Consider the following 15,205-nt stretch of genomic DNA (forward strand, 5'->3'; position numbering starts at 1 on the left):
AGTATATGATCGGAATTTTCATCAAGATTTGGTGTGATGGGGAAATATATACATGTCTGCTTGGGGCCACTAGCTGATTACTGATTATTCATTGTTAATAATCAGCTATGGCTCGTGAAATTCAACCACTGATCAGCAACTAAGGAATTGCTTACAAATGCTTTCCTTGGGCAAATTCAAATGTTATACAAAGATCAAATGATAAACAAGAGGATGAAGATTTAAATAATATGTTAGATGTAAAACAAATGAATACAATAATAGCCTATCGGCAGCCAGTTGCTTTACACATTAGTTACAATCACATAAAAAGCATTTGCTACCAAGCCAGTAAATACAGGACTTTACAGATGAATCCTTTACAAACACACAATCTCTACCATAAGTTTTTCCCTAAACCTTTCAAGATCTTCGCAACAAAGGAAACGTTTATGCAGGAGGGACTATAAACCGATCTCTATGCATGTAACACAATTGCCAAATAAGGACTAAAAGCCTCAGATTAATTTGCCCAAATATTGAGAGCCGTGGGTGGTGTTCTCTGAATGTTGTCTTCTGGAACAGGAAAACTAATTTGGGCAGTGACCTCAACTAATTTGTATTCTTTTTATTATGAAGTGCAGAACCCTCTTTGAGTGCCACATGGGCCTCATCCTCCCTGCCCAGTGCAAATAGAGCAGCAGCTTGCAAATGGAATGCAATGTACCAGAGAGGGGATATTGCTTGTGCCTGCAATGCATCGTCAAGTGCTTCCTCAGGCATATCACTCATGAGATAAGATAGACTTCGGCGTGCATAAACTGTCGGAGAAACCATGGTTCCGACTTCAGAGAACTGCATTACACAACCACCAAAGTATTAGCTACACATAGCAGCCGCTCTCATATCTGGTGGATCCTACTTTAATGTAACCAAATTACTCAAACACTTGCAAGTATTCTCGAAGGAGCACCTAGCAAACTTAATGGTCAAATTTAATAGCAAATAGCGGTTCAGGGCAGAAACGCTGGGAAATGAAACTTCCAGAGCATATAAGAGCTGAAAAAAACTTCCAGCACTAGGTGCTCCTTCGTGGATCTTTTCAAGGTATTTAAGCACCTTAGCTCTTTTTTAACAACTATTGTAAGAAATCACTGTTGATGCACTATATAATCTTATCCGCCAATCAAGAAGAGGACAGAAATCATTTTTTTCCCATCCTTGGAACTTAACAACTTGCAAGGCATGAATCGTTCAAACCTGTGTGTAGCTATCAATTGCAGCTTTGAAATCCTTGCGTCGAAATGCAGCATCACCCTTATTCTTCAAGTTCAATGTTTCTTGCATTTGGTTGGTCCAAATTTGGAATGAAAGCTGCATCAGAGAAAAATGAAAATTAAGTAGACAACCAAATTTACAAGGAAAAACTTAAATGATAAAAGACAAATGAAGTATACATCAAACGTAAGAAATACAGCAGCATAAAACAGGATACATGCCTTCACTCTCAGAGGCATATAAAACAACTAAACTGTCAGTTTGTGTCGCCGTGATTGAACATTTATGCAGAATTTACACACACACACACACTACGAGTGTCAAAATGGATACGCCTGCAAGCTAAGACCAAGGAAACCATAGTGGATCAAGTTATCACATTGACTTCTATTCTAACCAAGATCTTGACAGAAGCATCGACATTTAAGAGTCAAACGAAAGACACATTCCTAAGGCAGAACAGAATGATATATAAAAATAAATATGATTTATTACTCTGATTCAGCTTTTTTGATGATATAACATGCTTGCATACAAACATACACATGCAGAAGATGGTGAACAAGTAAGCCAAAGTACCAAAGATCTGAATGTTGATCATGAGCATGAAACAAGTTTCACAAGGTGTATATCAGAAACACACCTCATATGCAACACCTTCATCATCTTTATACCCGATCTTTTCTATGATCTCGTGTATAGCAGTCAAGTCCATTTTAAGACAAGCCTCACTGAGTGGTGGCAGAGGTAAAGCAGCACCACCATGGGGAATATCCATAAGCACATGAGAAGGAACCTGAAAAATAATATAGCAAAAGTTCATTCCAGCTTACTGGAATATGGTTTCAGTTCTCAGAACAAACCAGAGCCTAATGACTATCAAACATAAACTGTTAGCCATGACAATTGTAGACAGGAAATTAAAACCAGCCTCAGCAATCCTAAACATCCTAAAAAACAGATGTTACTCGAATAACAGAAATAACCTTGGATTCCTTTTGTAAGGGTATCAAAGCAGGGGCCAATGACTTGAGATAAGGACGCTCATGCGGTTCAGGTTGTAAACATTGTGATGCTAGGCGCAATAACTCAGTTCCCTCATAAACTGAAAATTGTCCTTCTAAACAAGAGTCTGTAAGAATCTGAAGGTTTCTTCCCCGAACCAGGTCAAGTGCCTGAAAAATTACAAAAATAAGTGATAAAATAATACCACACGCTATGACCTCAAGCAAAATTTACATTCAACCCAGAGTATCATTTTTTATCATAAAAGATTGTGACTAACAAGAAAAGGGAAAGAAGTTCATCTGGCCAAGAGATCAGTAACAGTCAGAAGATTGGCAAAACAAGTAGACATATAGCATATATTCATTCTTTTGTAACACGAAAAAATTGCAATCAATGCATTAGGGCCTGTTTTAATGGTCAAGACAGAATACCTAAACATTCTCGTCAACATACTGACCAAATCCTCCCATTTTCAATAAGCTCATACTTTTCATTCTTTCTTTTCCTCAAGTGGATAATAAGAGATATGTGACAAGCCAGTGTATTCTAAACCACCAACAGGGTGCAATAAACTTGTTGTGCAGAGCCTTGCATCGAGGAAAGAAACTTACATGGCTCGGAGGTATATGTTTTCCACTGAGAAGGTCAAGCAAAAGGGTGCCAAAACTATATGTTACAGTTTCTGGAGTTACTCTTCCTGCATAACCAGGGTAAGGAAAGCACAGAGATACTGAGTACATTCACCTCATGGATACCATATTCAGGACATAAGAAATAAAGGAAGAATAATAATACGAAAAAATCATCATATCACATAAAATTTCTTTTCTTTTGGAGTAATTGGAAGGGAGAAGGGCTATGACGTGTTGAACGTCAGTGAATTGTGTTGATATATTACTGTTGTGTCATAAAAACTGTCTTCACAAATTGATCCTAGAAGAACAGGACGATGGGAGTTCTCATTGTCTATTAACTAAATTTACAAATTTATTATTAAAGAATATTTGTTAGAAACCCATTTTATTCATGGGTAAATAACTAGTAATGTATAATACACACAACTCATGATGTAAATCTATTTGCTACAAGGGGACATGTAAAACTAGTCTAAGACAGCACCAGTTTAACCTAAGAACAAAATTTGCTGGTAAAGGGATCCATTTTACAGATTAAAGATTAATTTCGTTCTCAAAACATGAGTCTTGGGTGCTCTTAAAGACAGAAAACAATTAGACATATAACAATAAACCAAAAATAAGGAAAATTTCAACCATATGAAAATAAGTTTCCTTGATATTATTTTAACCATTTTGAGAGAAATTGGATATTAACTCTTCTAGGTAAAGTGTCTCTTTAAGAAGTGATTTAAAAAAAAAAATTAAAAGGGAAAGATAAAAGAATAAAATGGTAATAACAAATGAAAGCTCGGTTGGCATCTCCAGAAAATATGCAAAGGGAGTTCTACACCCTAGGAAAGAAAGAATGGATTGCAAGATAATTAGACCATAAGAAAGAACACTCCAATCTTCAATGGTGTGCTTTTCTTAGTTCACGGTCAGTTGTTTGAAAGCCTATAAATTGGACATAATCACATAACAATTTGAGTTGGAACAGAAAAAACTCTAAGGAGAGTGTAACTTGATTAGTTTCAAAAGTTTACTATGAAAGCCCAACTTTCAACTCACGGAGAATAGAAGATCTGACAGTACAAGTTTGCGATGGTAGGGAGTACCTGTTCTGAGATACTCAGGAGGGGCAAATGCTAGATTTGTACTGTAACTTTTCCCATCTCGACTGTTTTTCATCAAACCAAAGCATGAAAGTCTAGGATTGCCCTCCTGGAAAACAAGTACAAGGATGACATACAGGAAAGAGGAAACCACCCTTACCCTTGCGTATCTTTAGATTGTTAAAAGCACTTTATTATCTCTAGGTTACATTGCATCATGATATCTATCTTTATCAAATATTTGCCGAGTTTATTTTAGCTACATAGTACTATCTAATATGTAGTTTTACTTTAAAAAACGAAATATTTCTGTTTCAGAATTTCAATCGCCAGTGGCTTTAATCTTGCATTGGCTAATAAAGCTCTTAGCTTGGAAGTGATTTCTGTTATTTATGTCACTATACACTCTTGGCGGTGAATAGCTCTCAGTTTGATCCTTTTTTCAGTAACTTCCCTCTCTACGATTGCTTGATTTCTCTTGATTTACAATCTTACTGAGCCTTAGCCTTCAAAATCATTTCTAGTTCAGCAAAAATAAATAAAGCCTATAGATGTGGAGTTGAAAACCCGAAATTTGAGAAGATACTTACTTGTCGACTTGTTATTGGAAGTTTATTATAAATATCAAGGCAATTTTTAGTGCAACTTTCCAAGATATAAAGTCAGTAGCAAACCTTCTACCATTTAATGAATTGACGTAATTTTCAGGATCGCATTAATTGATATAACAATAGAATGCACCCTTCACGAAAAGTAAGCATTTCTACTTTCAAATATATGATGTGACATAGATGAAAGGAATGAACTTACAACATCAAAGAGAACTCTATAAGCATTGAGATCATGATATAGATCGCGTCCTCTGTTGGTACAGTATTCTAAAGCTTGGGCAAGGTACAAAGCAGCTCTAAGTCGCATTGGCCATTTCATAGGTTGAGTTTCCCCTAAATAATAGTGTGGACAAGAGTTTATAGAACGGTCAACTATTTTTATCAAAACAGGAGAACAATAGAAAGCTCAGTGAACTGTATTTAAGGAGATAGCATCGAACAATAGAATCATAGCCACACTTCACCATAGCATTGAAGGAACACACGAGTGGTAACAACAGAATTTCTACATTGCTAAATGAACTTGGTGGAAAATAATTATGCACTTACAGTGGAACAAATGTTTTGCCAAAGTATCGTTAGGCATGTATTCTGCAACAAGTAACCTTTCATGACCTTCACAGCAACAGCCAAGCAAATTTGCCAATTTCTGGTTCCTAAGCTGACCAACAGCTCTGGCTTCATCCTTAAGAGATAAAACGAAGTTGTTCAAAAAGCTATTAGTGAAAGCATGCTTTTTTTTTTTTTGGGTGATAGTGAAAGCATGTTTTAGTAACTATAGAATACCCGATGTGAACAAACAAAAAATTTCTAACAAAATGTTAAAAAACACCGATTAGCATTATGTGTATAAAATCCTAATATCCATGAATCTGTCATCAAGAAATTTGAGTATTTCACTATCCAGTTGCTGAAACCATGATCTTCCCTGCTCCCTCATGAAAAGGAAATGGATATAGACCCAATGTTTAAGATATAGGTCAGACAAAACTAGAAACGAAATTAAGCTGGTACCAAACATAATCTGGAAGAGCATGAATAGGCAAATGCTTAATAAAGTATTTACCCCAGAAAACTTAATAAAGCAACAAGATCAAACTCTTCACTGCTTGATCATGAAGACTCTAAGACCATGTCAAATACCACATCGTTCAAAAAGATAATCTTTGAGGAGAAGGCCGATGAGTGGTATTATTAATATCTATAACATGCTAACAAAAAAATACCCCATTATAGATGTCAAAAAGGTCATTCATTCATTTTGCCAAGGCATCCAACCATGTACCAAACAATCCAGCATCCTAGAGTGTTAGACCATGGTAATAACACACATTCGCCCAATACCCTTAGGACCTCCGGCGGAACCCCTCAGAACAAGAGCATAGGTACAGCTAAAAAGTGCCACAATAAATGCAGGAGTGAACGAAAAAGCTTTATGATGAGCACTCAAATCAAATCTGCATAGGATTGCCACATAAAATCACATGATTACCAAAAATTGCTGGGCATCAGGCCAGGCTAATCTATTAAATCGCTTTACAGCAATTTGCATTTGATTTTCAAGTTTCCCTTTATAGACCACGTTCGGAGCCTTATCTCCATGCTCGGAAACTATATTTTCCACTGCAAATCCAGACGTGGCCATCCTAAGTTGATCAATTGTGTATTGATGAAACGGCGGCAGATTATTAGCTTCATGCTCCTCTTTGTTTCCTGAGCAGAAAATTGAAACTTATGAATTGCAATTATCTGGTCTTGTCGGAGCGAGAATAAGAGAGATGAATCCCAATGAGTTACCATCAATGAGGATTTTGGGACCATTTTGCTCTGCTCCCCAGCAGCATGCCGAGAACTTGGAAAACTCACAACCCATGCCAAACCTAGCTTATATTGGCAAATAATAGTTAGTGTAGAGAGAGGCTTCGATTAAAACAAAAATTGAGCTTAGCAAATGTTCAATTGAAAGGGCCATTACATTCCCATGTAATTTGCATTAAATTGAAACCAAAACGAAAAAAATTCCCCAGCTGTTAGCTGGTTCTCTACGTTCCTCGTAAGGAAAACTGAGGTAGAATCATGAGTCCTACGCTTCTTTCAGCTTAGAGCCTTAGAGGGAGCAAAAAGTATCAACAATTCACTGTGATAGTAACTATTGAATATTCAACATCAAAGCAAGTAAAGGCAGACCTTATCGGCGAGTCTTGGATGGGTCAATTCAATTTAATGCTTCCCAAATATTATCACCGGACAATGAACTCCGAAAATAATTAGCTCTGTGCAGCTCCAAGGCACTGAGTTGTGTAAGGTGCACCAGTTCACTATGCGAATAACATAAAATCAAGCAGATGTTATTTGAACCAATCAATGAACTTGTTTAATAGTAAAAATGCTAGCAATTAGCGTGAGAGGAGTACAAATATCAAAGCAAGATTAATTGATTGATACAGATGGAGATAAGAAAACTGGAAAGTGTTGAACACCTCAACAAAATGAAGGCTTGACCCCTCGTCCACGATTCAGTCAAAAGGCAAGGAAAGTTAAAGGCCATTCTTTACTTTTCTCTGTTAATCTTATGATTGAAAATGAAAATGGTGAGTTCAGCTTCGTTGTCTGGTCGTCGCCGTATTGCTTGACTACCGAACGGCGTGCATATTCAATCCCCTTCCTTTGGCGGCCAAAAGAAAATCCGTTCATTTGATGCCTGAAACTTTTTCCTCTTTCCTACATACGTGATGCGTGAGTTATGATTTCCCTATGTTTTACTCCAGTTTAAACTTTCTAATTTAATTTTATATTTTTTTGTCAGTAAATTAATTTTGCATTCCATTTAACTGTGCATTGATAATATTTGATACCGGATTTACTTAAAAAGAATATTTTAACATATTGGATGAATAGGAAGATATCTTAAAATATTAGATGTATTTAGAAAAAACTTGAATCGACGTTAACTTAAAAAAAAAAAATCACGGGAACCTATGAATAAAAATTACTCCTCCGTTCTAATTTTGTAGTGTAATTTACATTACAAAATAAGCTTTATATTTAGAACCGGAGGAATATTACATGTCATGAGATTTTACTCGTATGAATTAATGGCAAGTTATTTATAATTGGGATAAGATTCTCAATCACTTTTTTTTTATTCTACAGATCGATTAAGAGAAACCATTGAGAACGTACAAAATCCGAAAATCGTTGTTGTTATTTATAATTGGACTAAGATTCTTAACTAATTCTTATATTTAAGACCAGATGTAGTACTTTATAGACTTAACAATATGTTTGGTATGTGGAAAATAATACTACCTCCGGTTTTTAATATAAAACTCATTTGACTTTTTTATTTTAAATATAAGATCTCAATCTACTTTGTCTCTCATATTTATCTATTTTTTTAATATATTCATTCTAATAATAGTAGTTTTAACTAATAAACGTGGTTAGTAAAGATATTTTAAAAAAATAATACCTATTTATTATAAATAATTAACTTAACTTATTTCCTTAATTTACCAAATCAGTCAATTAGTTCTTATATTTATGACTTGATATGGTAAATAAAATGTTAACACAACTTTTGTACGATATATCATAGGGATGACAATATCCTATTCTGAAATAATGTTAAGCAAGGGCATAAATACCATAAAATTGTGGGAATAATCATTTTAAAAATGCTTACATTTCCCTTCAATTTTTAATTTGATATTTGTGTTTTATTCTCTAGTTAAGTCTTTAACTTTCTTTTATTAAATACAACTAGCTCCTATGATGATTCTAGGATTCCCCATGCAAAAAAAAAAAAAAAAAGGTTGTCCTTGATCATTTTCTCTGCCTCAGGTTGGATTGGAAAGGACAAAACATAGTTAATTAATCATTTTTTCTGCCTTGTGAATCTTTGGGGTCTTTCTAGACAGAGCCAGGGGTTTTGAGAATACTGACTTTCTCATTGAGTTTCTCTTAATCCATCCTTCTTCCGCATTCATTCAGTATTGTTCTCTAAATTCGGTTTTCTAGTAACAAGTCTTTGTTTCTATTCAATTAGTCAAAACAGAACAAGCAAGCATGCGAATTAAATTGTGAAAGCAGGTAAAAGATTTTTTTTTTTTTAAGAACATAGGGCTTTTAAGTATACTGAGTGACACATCAAAAGATCTTCAAATCAATTGGTTATTCAAGTGCTATATGCTTTCTCTTTAAGACACGTCTATTTTGCAAGTTACCTCCTTGTTTGGTTGGATTCCTGTCTTTAGTTGTGTTTGATCGAGGCAGGCTAAAAAACTCATCTAATTAAAACGTAAGTACAACTCAAAATGTCCAACCCCATTACTATATAAAGTGGATGGATAGCGTCACCCTTCATCCACAAGGGGGTTCATTGGACAAGATAGGACTACGACAACCCCGTATCATGTCTCGTCTCATCTTTTGTCACATCTGAATGAGACTATACCAAGATGAGACAATATGAACATTTCTACCCTCCAAATGGATTCTCCACAAAGTATGCTTCCTCAAAAAGGTTCTCAGCTTCTTCTTCAATTGAGTCAAGGGAACCTCAAAAAGTAAACAATTCACGTGTTTTGGTACAAAATGACGTATCTCCCCTTCCCATATTTTTATCAAATGCAATATTTCCTAAATCTCTGATTCCTCTCAAATTCATAACTTGTGGATAGGTGAGGTCCTTACCTCCAATTGCTGTCAAATTCATTCTTGGTGATGAAATTGGTCAATATTAGGATAAATTGAGTATTAAGCACGTGTTAGTTTTTGTTACAGATTATAAAAGCATTACAACAGTCATATATGATTTAGTTGTAACTTAATCAATACTTGTACATTGAATAATAAGTCTATACATATAAAGCAAAAGCTTCAGTGTATGTTAAGTCATTCAGTTTATCATACTTCGATATTCTTCACTTGGTATCAAAGCTTTCAAACCTAAACATCTTAGCAAGTTCTTGAGATTGAAACAGAACCTTCTTCAGTTGTAAGTGTATTGCTTTTTCATCCATAATGGTATAAACCAATGAAAGATGAATATGGTGCACTTATTAGAAACAAAACATGGATGTTGACACCTTATACAGGCCGAGAAAGCTTAGTTGATTGCAAATGGGTATTTAAAAATAAGTATCATTCGTATGGAACTTTGCAGGGGGAAAAATGTCAATTAGTTGCAAAAGGTTTTTAATAAAGTCTAGGAATTGGCTATTACTAGACCTTCAGTCTAATAGTTAAAACATATACAGTTTGCTTTATATTATATATTGCTTTAGTTAGAGGTTGGTGCATTAATCAATTGGACATAAATAATACCTTTTTAAATAGAACTTTGAGCTGAAGTAGTTTACATGCAGTAGTCTGAAAGTTTTGTTACTCAACAAAGCCTCATTTCATCTGTAAACTTGAAAAAACTCTGTATAATCTAAAATAGACAGCTAGGCCTAGTTTGATAAACTCAAAGAAACACGGTTGAGTTGAAGATTTCAAAACCTCAAGTGTGATACTTCTCTTTTTTGGTACAAAGTTATTATCCCTTTTTAGGATGTGCGTATGCGCCATGCGGGTTGGGGGAATAATGGATTAGGGAAAAATAACAGGGGACAAATTTGTTATTTTTTTATTATCTTTTTTTTTTAATTGAGGATTTTTTTTGTGACAATGACAAAAAAAAAGTTAGAATTTTATAAATACTAAATAAAGAATATTAACAAAAATTTATTGTTATTTATAAATTCAAACCTGTCAATAATAAATAAAGTTGTGTTATCAAACTTGATTTGGAATTTTTAATTTTTAATTTTTTTCCCTTTCAATCTCTCTTTTTTTTTCTTTTGACGCAGAACGGAAATAATAAAATTGAGGATTTAAAATTGAGTTTGGATGTCAAATTTTCGTGTCTGGGGAAAAACTTGCATCACCTGCAAAGCGGCAACAGGGTTTGATAGCGCGCGCTCTGAAGCCTCAGTGAGCTGTCTCTGAAGCTTCCCAAGCTTGTCTGCGGCGGTGCTACTCCTGGCCGTGGAAGAGTGCCGCCGCTGCGTGCCTTTGCTCCTCGTGGAAGACTCCATCGCAAGCGCATATGCGGTTCCGACTTCTGCGATCTCAAGACTCAAGGTTCTTCTCTTCGTTCGGTTTTTCCCCCCTTTTCTTACCTTTCGTCTATTGCAAGAGGCTTAGTGATCGGTCATTATGTTTTATTTTGAGCTGAAAAGATGATTCTGTATCTCCATCACGAGAACTATGAAACACAAGTCTCCTGTGAATGGCGTCTGAGTTTCGACTCTCGGAGATATCATTTAATAAGCTCTGTAACTTATTTCGCGGTTCTATTCTTATATTCTCATGCGCTGCCTCACTGCCTATGTGAAGGCTATCAAACAAGTTTTGAAGCTTATGGTTTTCATTGTTTGGACATTCCTTAGATGAGGTTTGTGAGGCCATACCAATTGTTTCTTAATACGATGGAGACTAAGGGGAAACGTGGGCGGTTGCTTGGTTTAGATGTTGGCGATAAATATGTTGGGATTGCTGTTTCGGACCCTGGTAATAAAATTGCCTCTCCTCTCAGGTAGGAAACCTCTCACACCCGTGGTTGTAGCCTTGTAGGATTGAGCTATGCCTCCGAAGCGTAATTAGCAATTATTAGCTTATTCTATAACTTAGCGCAACATTTGGTAACTGTATGCTTGTTCCACTTGCGGTTATAAATAAAATGTAAGTATTGAAAAACATTGGTTTAATAGTCTTGGGCTCCAGCTTAGTTTAGTATCATGTGATTACAAAGATATGTCATATCATAGCAATAGCATTTTAAAAAGTTGGTAAAAAAAAAAACAAAGAATGAATGAATTTACGCTGAGGAGAGATAAATTTGAAGTTCCTTGATGTTTGCTGTATTATCCAGGCTTGCCAAAGCATTTCATATCAATTTGTATCGACGTCATCTGGGCTGTTCAACAATTATGTTTTTCTCATTATCTTTATGCCGCCAGAGTTTTTTTTTTTTTGGCCTGAATGCTGCCAGAGTTATTTGAGTATATGGCTTGAAGTCTGCTTTGACATGTAATCTACTAATTGGTCTTTTATTTTATTTTATTTTTTTAGAATATGGGAGAAGCCTACAGGGTAGCAATTTCAGCTGTCCTCTCTTGAAGTTGAAAGCCTGTTCTGTATTTTTAGTGCTGCCTGTGTAATTTTAGTTTGGAAATTGTCACTTACTGACATTTTACCCTTCAGCAAATAAATAGCATTGGCATCATAAGGGCTGAATTAATGCAAGCACTAATCAGTTTTAATAATAGATGGTCAAATTTATTCTTCTGCAGCACTTGACATGTAGTGCTTGGTTCTCATGGCCTTGCTATTAATTCTTGTACATGTTTTTTATCGTCAGTGTAAATTTTCCATTCTATTTTTGTCATATGTTTATTAAATAAAATGTATTTTTTTATGCCACAGTGTTCTTGTCAGGAAAAAGACAAATATTGATTTAATGGCCTCTGATTTTAATGTATTGGTGAGCTTGTTTTATCTCTTGCTTCTGATTACATTTATACCGTCTTCTTGTATCTGTAGGAAGTATGTTAGGAGAACCCTTCTGGTTCTTGAGTTGAAAGATATGATAAATCTTAATGGAAACGGTTTTTTTTTTTTTTTGAAAAAATAAATAAATAAAGAGCAATGTAACCAACGGTGTTATTCTCATGTTGTTACTCAAAACCTGGAATTACCTGAAAGGTACTTCACTTATTGTTAACTCCTTCTTCAGTTTCTTTTTTCATTCTCATGTTGGTACTTGTCAATAGTGAAAAGTGAAACTTTATGTCAAATACATGTGTTCGTTTATACATTAGCTTTATCATTTAGGAGTACTTCTTTTATTTTTTTGCAATTTCATCCATCAAATTGAGCTCATTTGGTCACTTTCTCGGTTGTGGTTTCTCCCGTGCTGCCCACTTGATAAGCTTGATCTAGCTTGATATCTATGTCACTTTACACTCTTCTGAATTGTCTCATGATAATTGACTTAAGCTTTTTTTACGGTAATGAAACATTTTCAGTTTCAGCAGAGCCTTAGGGCGATATAAGTCTTCATTCTCCCAGCACCCATGGCCCATTTCCTACCCATGTTCTCCTTATTTAAATTTTTATATGCTCAATTTTTTTGTCTAGTAATGACTTTATCCTTTCATATTATGTTATACCCCTTTCATAGACATTTTATCAATGATGAGGTTTGCTTCTTTTGGGACTAGGCACAAAATTATGCTGTGAAGGGGGACTCTTCTATATTCTCGCATGCAGCATATTTTTCCTTCAATATTAGTTGGCTCATGCCTTTGTTATAATTTAATAATAGTCTTTTTTTATGGCTACTAGATGCAACAACATACATTCAAATGGGCAATATATTTCCGTTAACTTGTGGTGCATGCTTGCTTCCAGAGATTTGAAACCATAATTATAATCATGTTGGAATGCAGATTTCTAATTTTTCTTTGAATGGCTTTGTCGTTGGTGTTCCATTTGATAGGCAACGAGTTCATTCTGAGGTGAGTCTTATTTATTAAATCATTTTTGTACGATAGATTATTGCACTTCCCCTTATTATAATATATTCATACTTCTCGTCAGGCTGTACAAGTAAAGGCCTTCATTGATGAGCTCAGTAGAACGGGAAAGCTTGAAGGTCTACAATTTACATATTGGAATGAGTGCTTCACGTCAAAGGTGAATACACGTGGCTGCTATAATATCTGAGTATGAAATAAAAATTACAAATTTTGGAGAAGGAACTTGGTTTAGCCAAATATCTATTTTGAGTTAGATGAAGCAAGCTCCAATTTTGAGTTTTATTTTAATTTGCTTCTTCCTGTTTATACTTTTATTGCAATAAAAGGAGATGCAAGAAATCTGAAGTTAAATTGTGTTTGCAGAATGTAGAGTTGCTTCTAAAGGATTTGGATATAAATCCAGTTCAGTCCAAGACTATGCTTGACAAGTTTGCTGCTGTTGGAATACTTCAGGTAAAGCTTTTTTTGATTTGCTTTCTGACATCTTGTCTTTCATAAGCAATAAACTATAGGGACTAATAGACAAAAGCAACTAGCAGAAAGAAATCTGGTTTATGTGGATCTCCCCCTCCAAAGAACTCACTCACTCACATGCGAGAAATATATGTGTGTGTGTGTGTGTGTAAAACAGAGTGCATATACCTTTTAGGAATTATAGCCTTATTACAAATTCAGCATACAAATTTTAAAATGTTAACTTTTCCTCTTAAACTTGCACAAAAGAGGGGAAAGTCCCATATTATCTGTCGACAGTTTTGGAAAACCCAGATACTGGCCAATGCAACCAAAGAACCAGTCGAATTGAGCTGGTTGAAACTGAACTCATGTCATTCATGAGTAAACTTTTTCTGAATTTTCTTCTGAAGAATCTTTCTTATAGAACAGAAAATTCATTTTGGACAGATCTTAAAAATAGTAATAGGGGGCAGTAGGCCAAGGGGGGTTTTTAATGGAAAAAATTTAAAGGAAATTTTTCTTTTTTGGGGGAGGGGGTTGGGGGGCAAATGGCCTACACTTTACCATCTTTGGTACTTGCTTTGAATCATTTTCTCTTTTGGTAGCATCTCTTTCTGGTGTTTTTCAAAATTATGCATTTCTCTTCTGTCTGGTTCTGTTTTTCCCCCGTTTGTCAATGCTTAGACAATAATATTGACAATGGTTAATTTTTCCCCACTTGATAGATGAATTTATCTAATTAATTACTTTTAAGCAGTTCGAAATGAGATCCCAAGATATTGCCTTTTTAAACTTGCCCTTGTTTTTCCTTAAAAAGTTTAATTTCAAGCTCTTCAACCTTCGTACCTGTTTGCCTGCTGCATGTCAGTCTTTTTAAAGATGAACTTCCATTGTTGGATTATTTAAAATCCGCTTGAATGTTGATGTTGGTAATTTTTTAGGGGTACCTGGACTTTGCTAATAGAAAAATGAAGCAGGAAGTCAAAGAAGAACTCGCCAAATAAGGGAGCGCTTTCAAGCATTTTCAATCTTGCGATATAAATTTTTACATGATTGTAACTTGTCCAAACGCTTTTGTTTTTTGTTATCCTTGTGTATACTTGTTTAAAGCGTTTTTTTTTTCCTTAGCTAAATTAGTTTATTTTTTCGTGCGTCATGCAAAATTGAACCCTGAACCTCGTTACTTTCAACCCATCCTTAACACCACTAAATAAGTTCTTCTTTGAACCAACAAATGAACAAAGGGATCACCCATCTCTTGTTTGTAACGAAAATTAATTTGGTATGGGGATAAAAATATAAATTGAAGGAAATGATTGCTTTTGATTTTGATATGATATAAAAAGTGTGAATGCGAGCCCACTTTTTTTTAATATAAAAATTATATAACTAATTTGTGAATATTAATTAAATTAATTTAGTTATTTGTAATAAATATGTGTTAATTTTTTTCAACTATCCTATTTAATTATTTGGCTTTGTCTTCTAAATTTAAAAAGCCCAAGAAAATATCGGGGGAAGACAATTTCATGTGCGCTGCTTTATTCTTGCCTAAA

General features: G+C 34.8%; 2 protein-coding genes across 5 annotated transcripts; one reads left to right on the plus strand and one right to left on the minus strand.

Moving 5' to 3' along the window:
* Nucleotides 1–202: 202 nt before the first annotated feature.
* Nucleotides 203–7,268, minus strand: LOC114725123 (serine/threonine-protein kinase BSK7). 4 transcript variants are annotated; one of them, XM_028911585.1, is made up of 12 exons: nucleotides 7,086–7,268; nucleotides 6,793–6,923; nucleotides 6,403–6,485; nucleotides 6,098–6,318; nucleotides 5,155–5,290; nucleotides 4,805–4,938; nucleotides 3,998–4,103; nucleotides 2,877–2,962; nucleotides 2,244–2,432; nucleotides 1,901–2,053; nucleotides 1,240–1,353; nucleotides 203–834 (listed from the first exon to the last, which is right to left on the minus strand). In XM_028911585.1, exons 3-12 carry the CDS (start codon nucleotides 6,476–6,478, stop codon nucleotides 592–594), a joined length of 1,458 nt encoding a protein of 485 aa, XP_028767418.1. In that variant the 5' UTR covers nucleotides 6,479–6,485; nucleotides 6,793–6,923; nucleotides 7,086–7,268; the 3' UTR covers nucleotides 203–591. The 4 variants fall into 4 exon arrangements, with proteins under 4 accessions (XP_028767418.1, XP_028767420.1, XP_028767419.1 ...); XM_028911587.1 differs by having other exon boundaries at nucleotides 6,403–6,489; XM_028911586.1 differs by lacking the exon at nucleotides 7,086–7,268 and having other exon boundaries at nucleotides 6,793–6,935.
* Nucleotides 7,269–10,522: 3,254 nt separating this feature from the next.
* LOC114725127 (putative pre-16S rRNA nuclease) lies at nucleotides 10,523–14,860 on the plus strand. Its single transcript, XM_028911597.1, has 7 exons — nucleotides 10,523–10,734; nucleotides 11,043–11,188; nucleotides 12,079–12,136; nucleotides 13,104–13,172; nucleotides 13,255–13,350; nucleotides 13,557–13,646; nucleotides 14,591–14,860. The coding sequence occupies exons 2-7, from the start codon at nucleotides 11,043–11,045 to the stop codon at nucleotides 14,651–14,653; spliced, it is 522 nt and encodes a 173-aa protein (XP_028767430.1). The 5' UTR covers nucleotides 10,523–10,734; the 3' UTR covers nucleotides 14,654–14,860.
* Nucleotides 14,861–15,205: the final 345 nt, after the last annotated feature.

The sequence above is a fragment of the Neltuma alba genome, unplaced genomic scaffold (genome assembly GCF_004799145.2).
Source record: "Neltuma alba isolate B1F8T4 unplaced genomic scaffold, ASM479914v2 tig00012228_pilon, whole genome shotgun sequence".
Classification (NCBI taxonomy): domain Eukaryota; kingdom Viridiplantae; phylum Streptophyta; class Magnoliopsida; order Fabales; family Fabaceae; genus Neltuma; species Neltuma alba.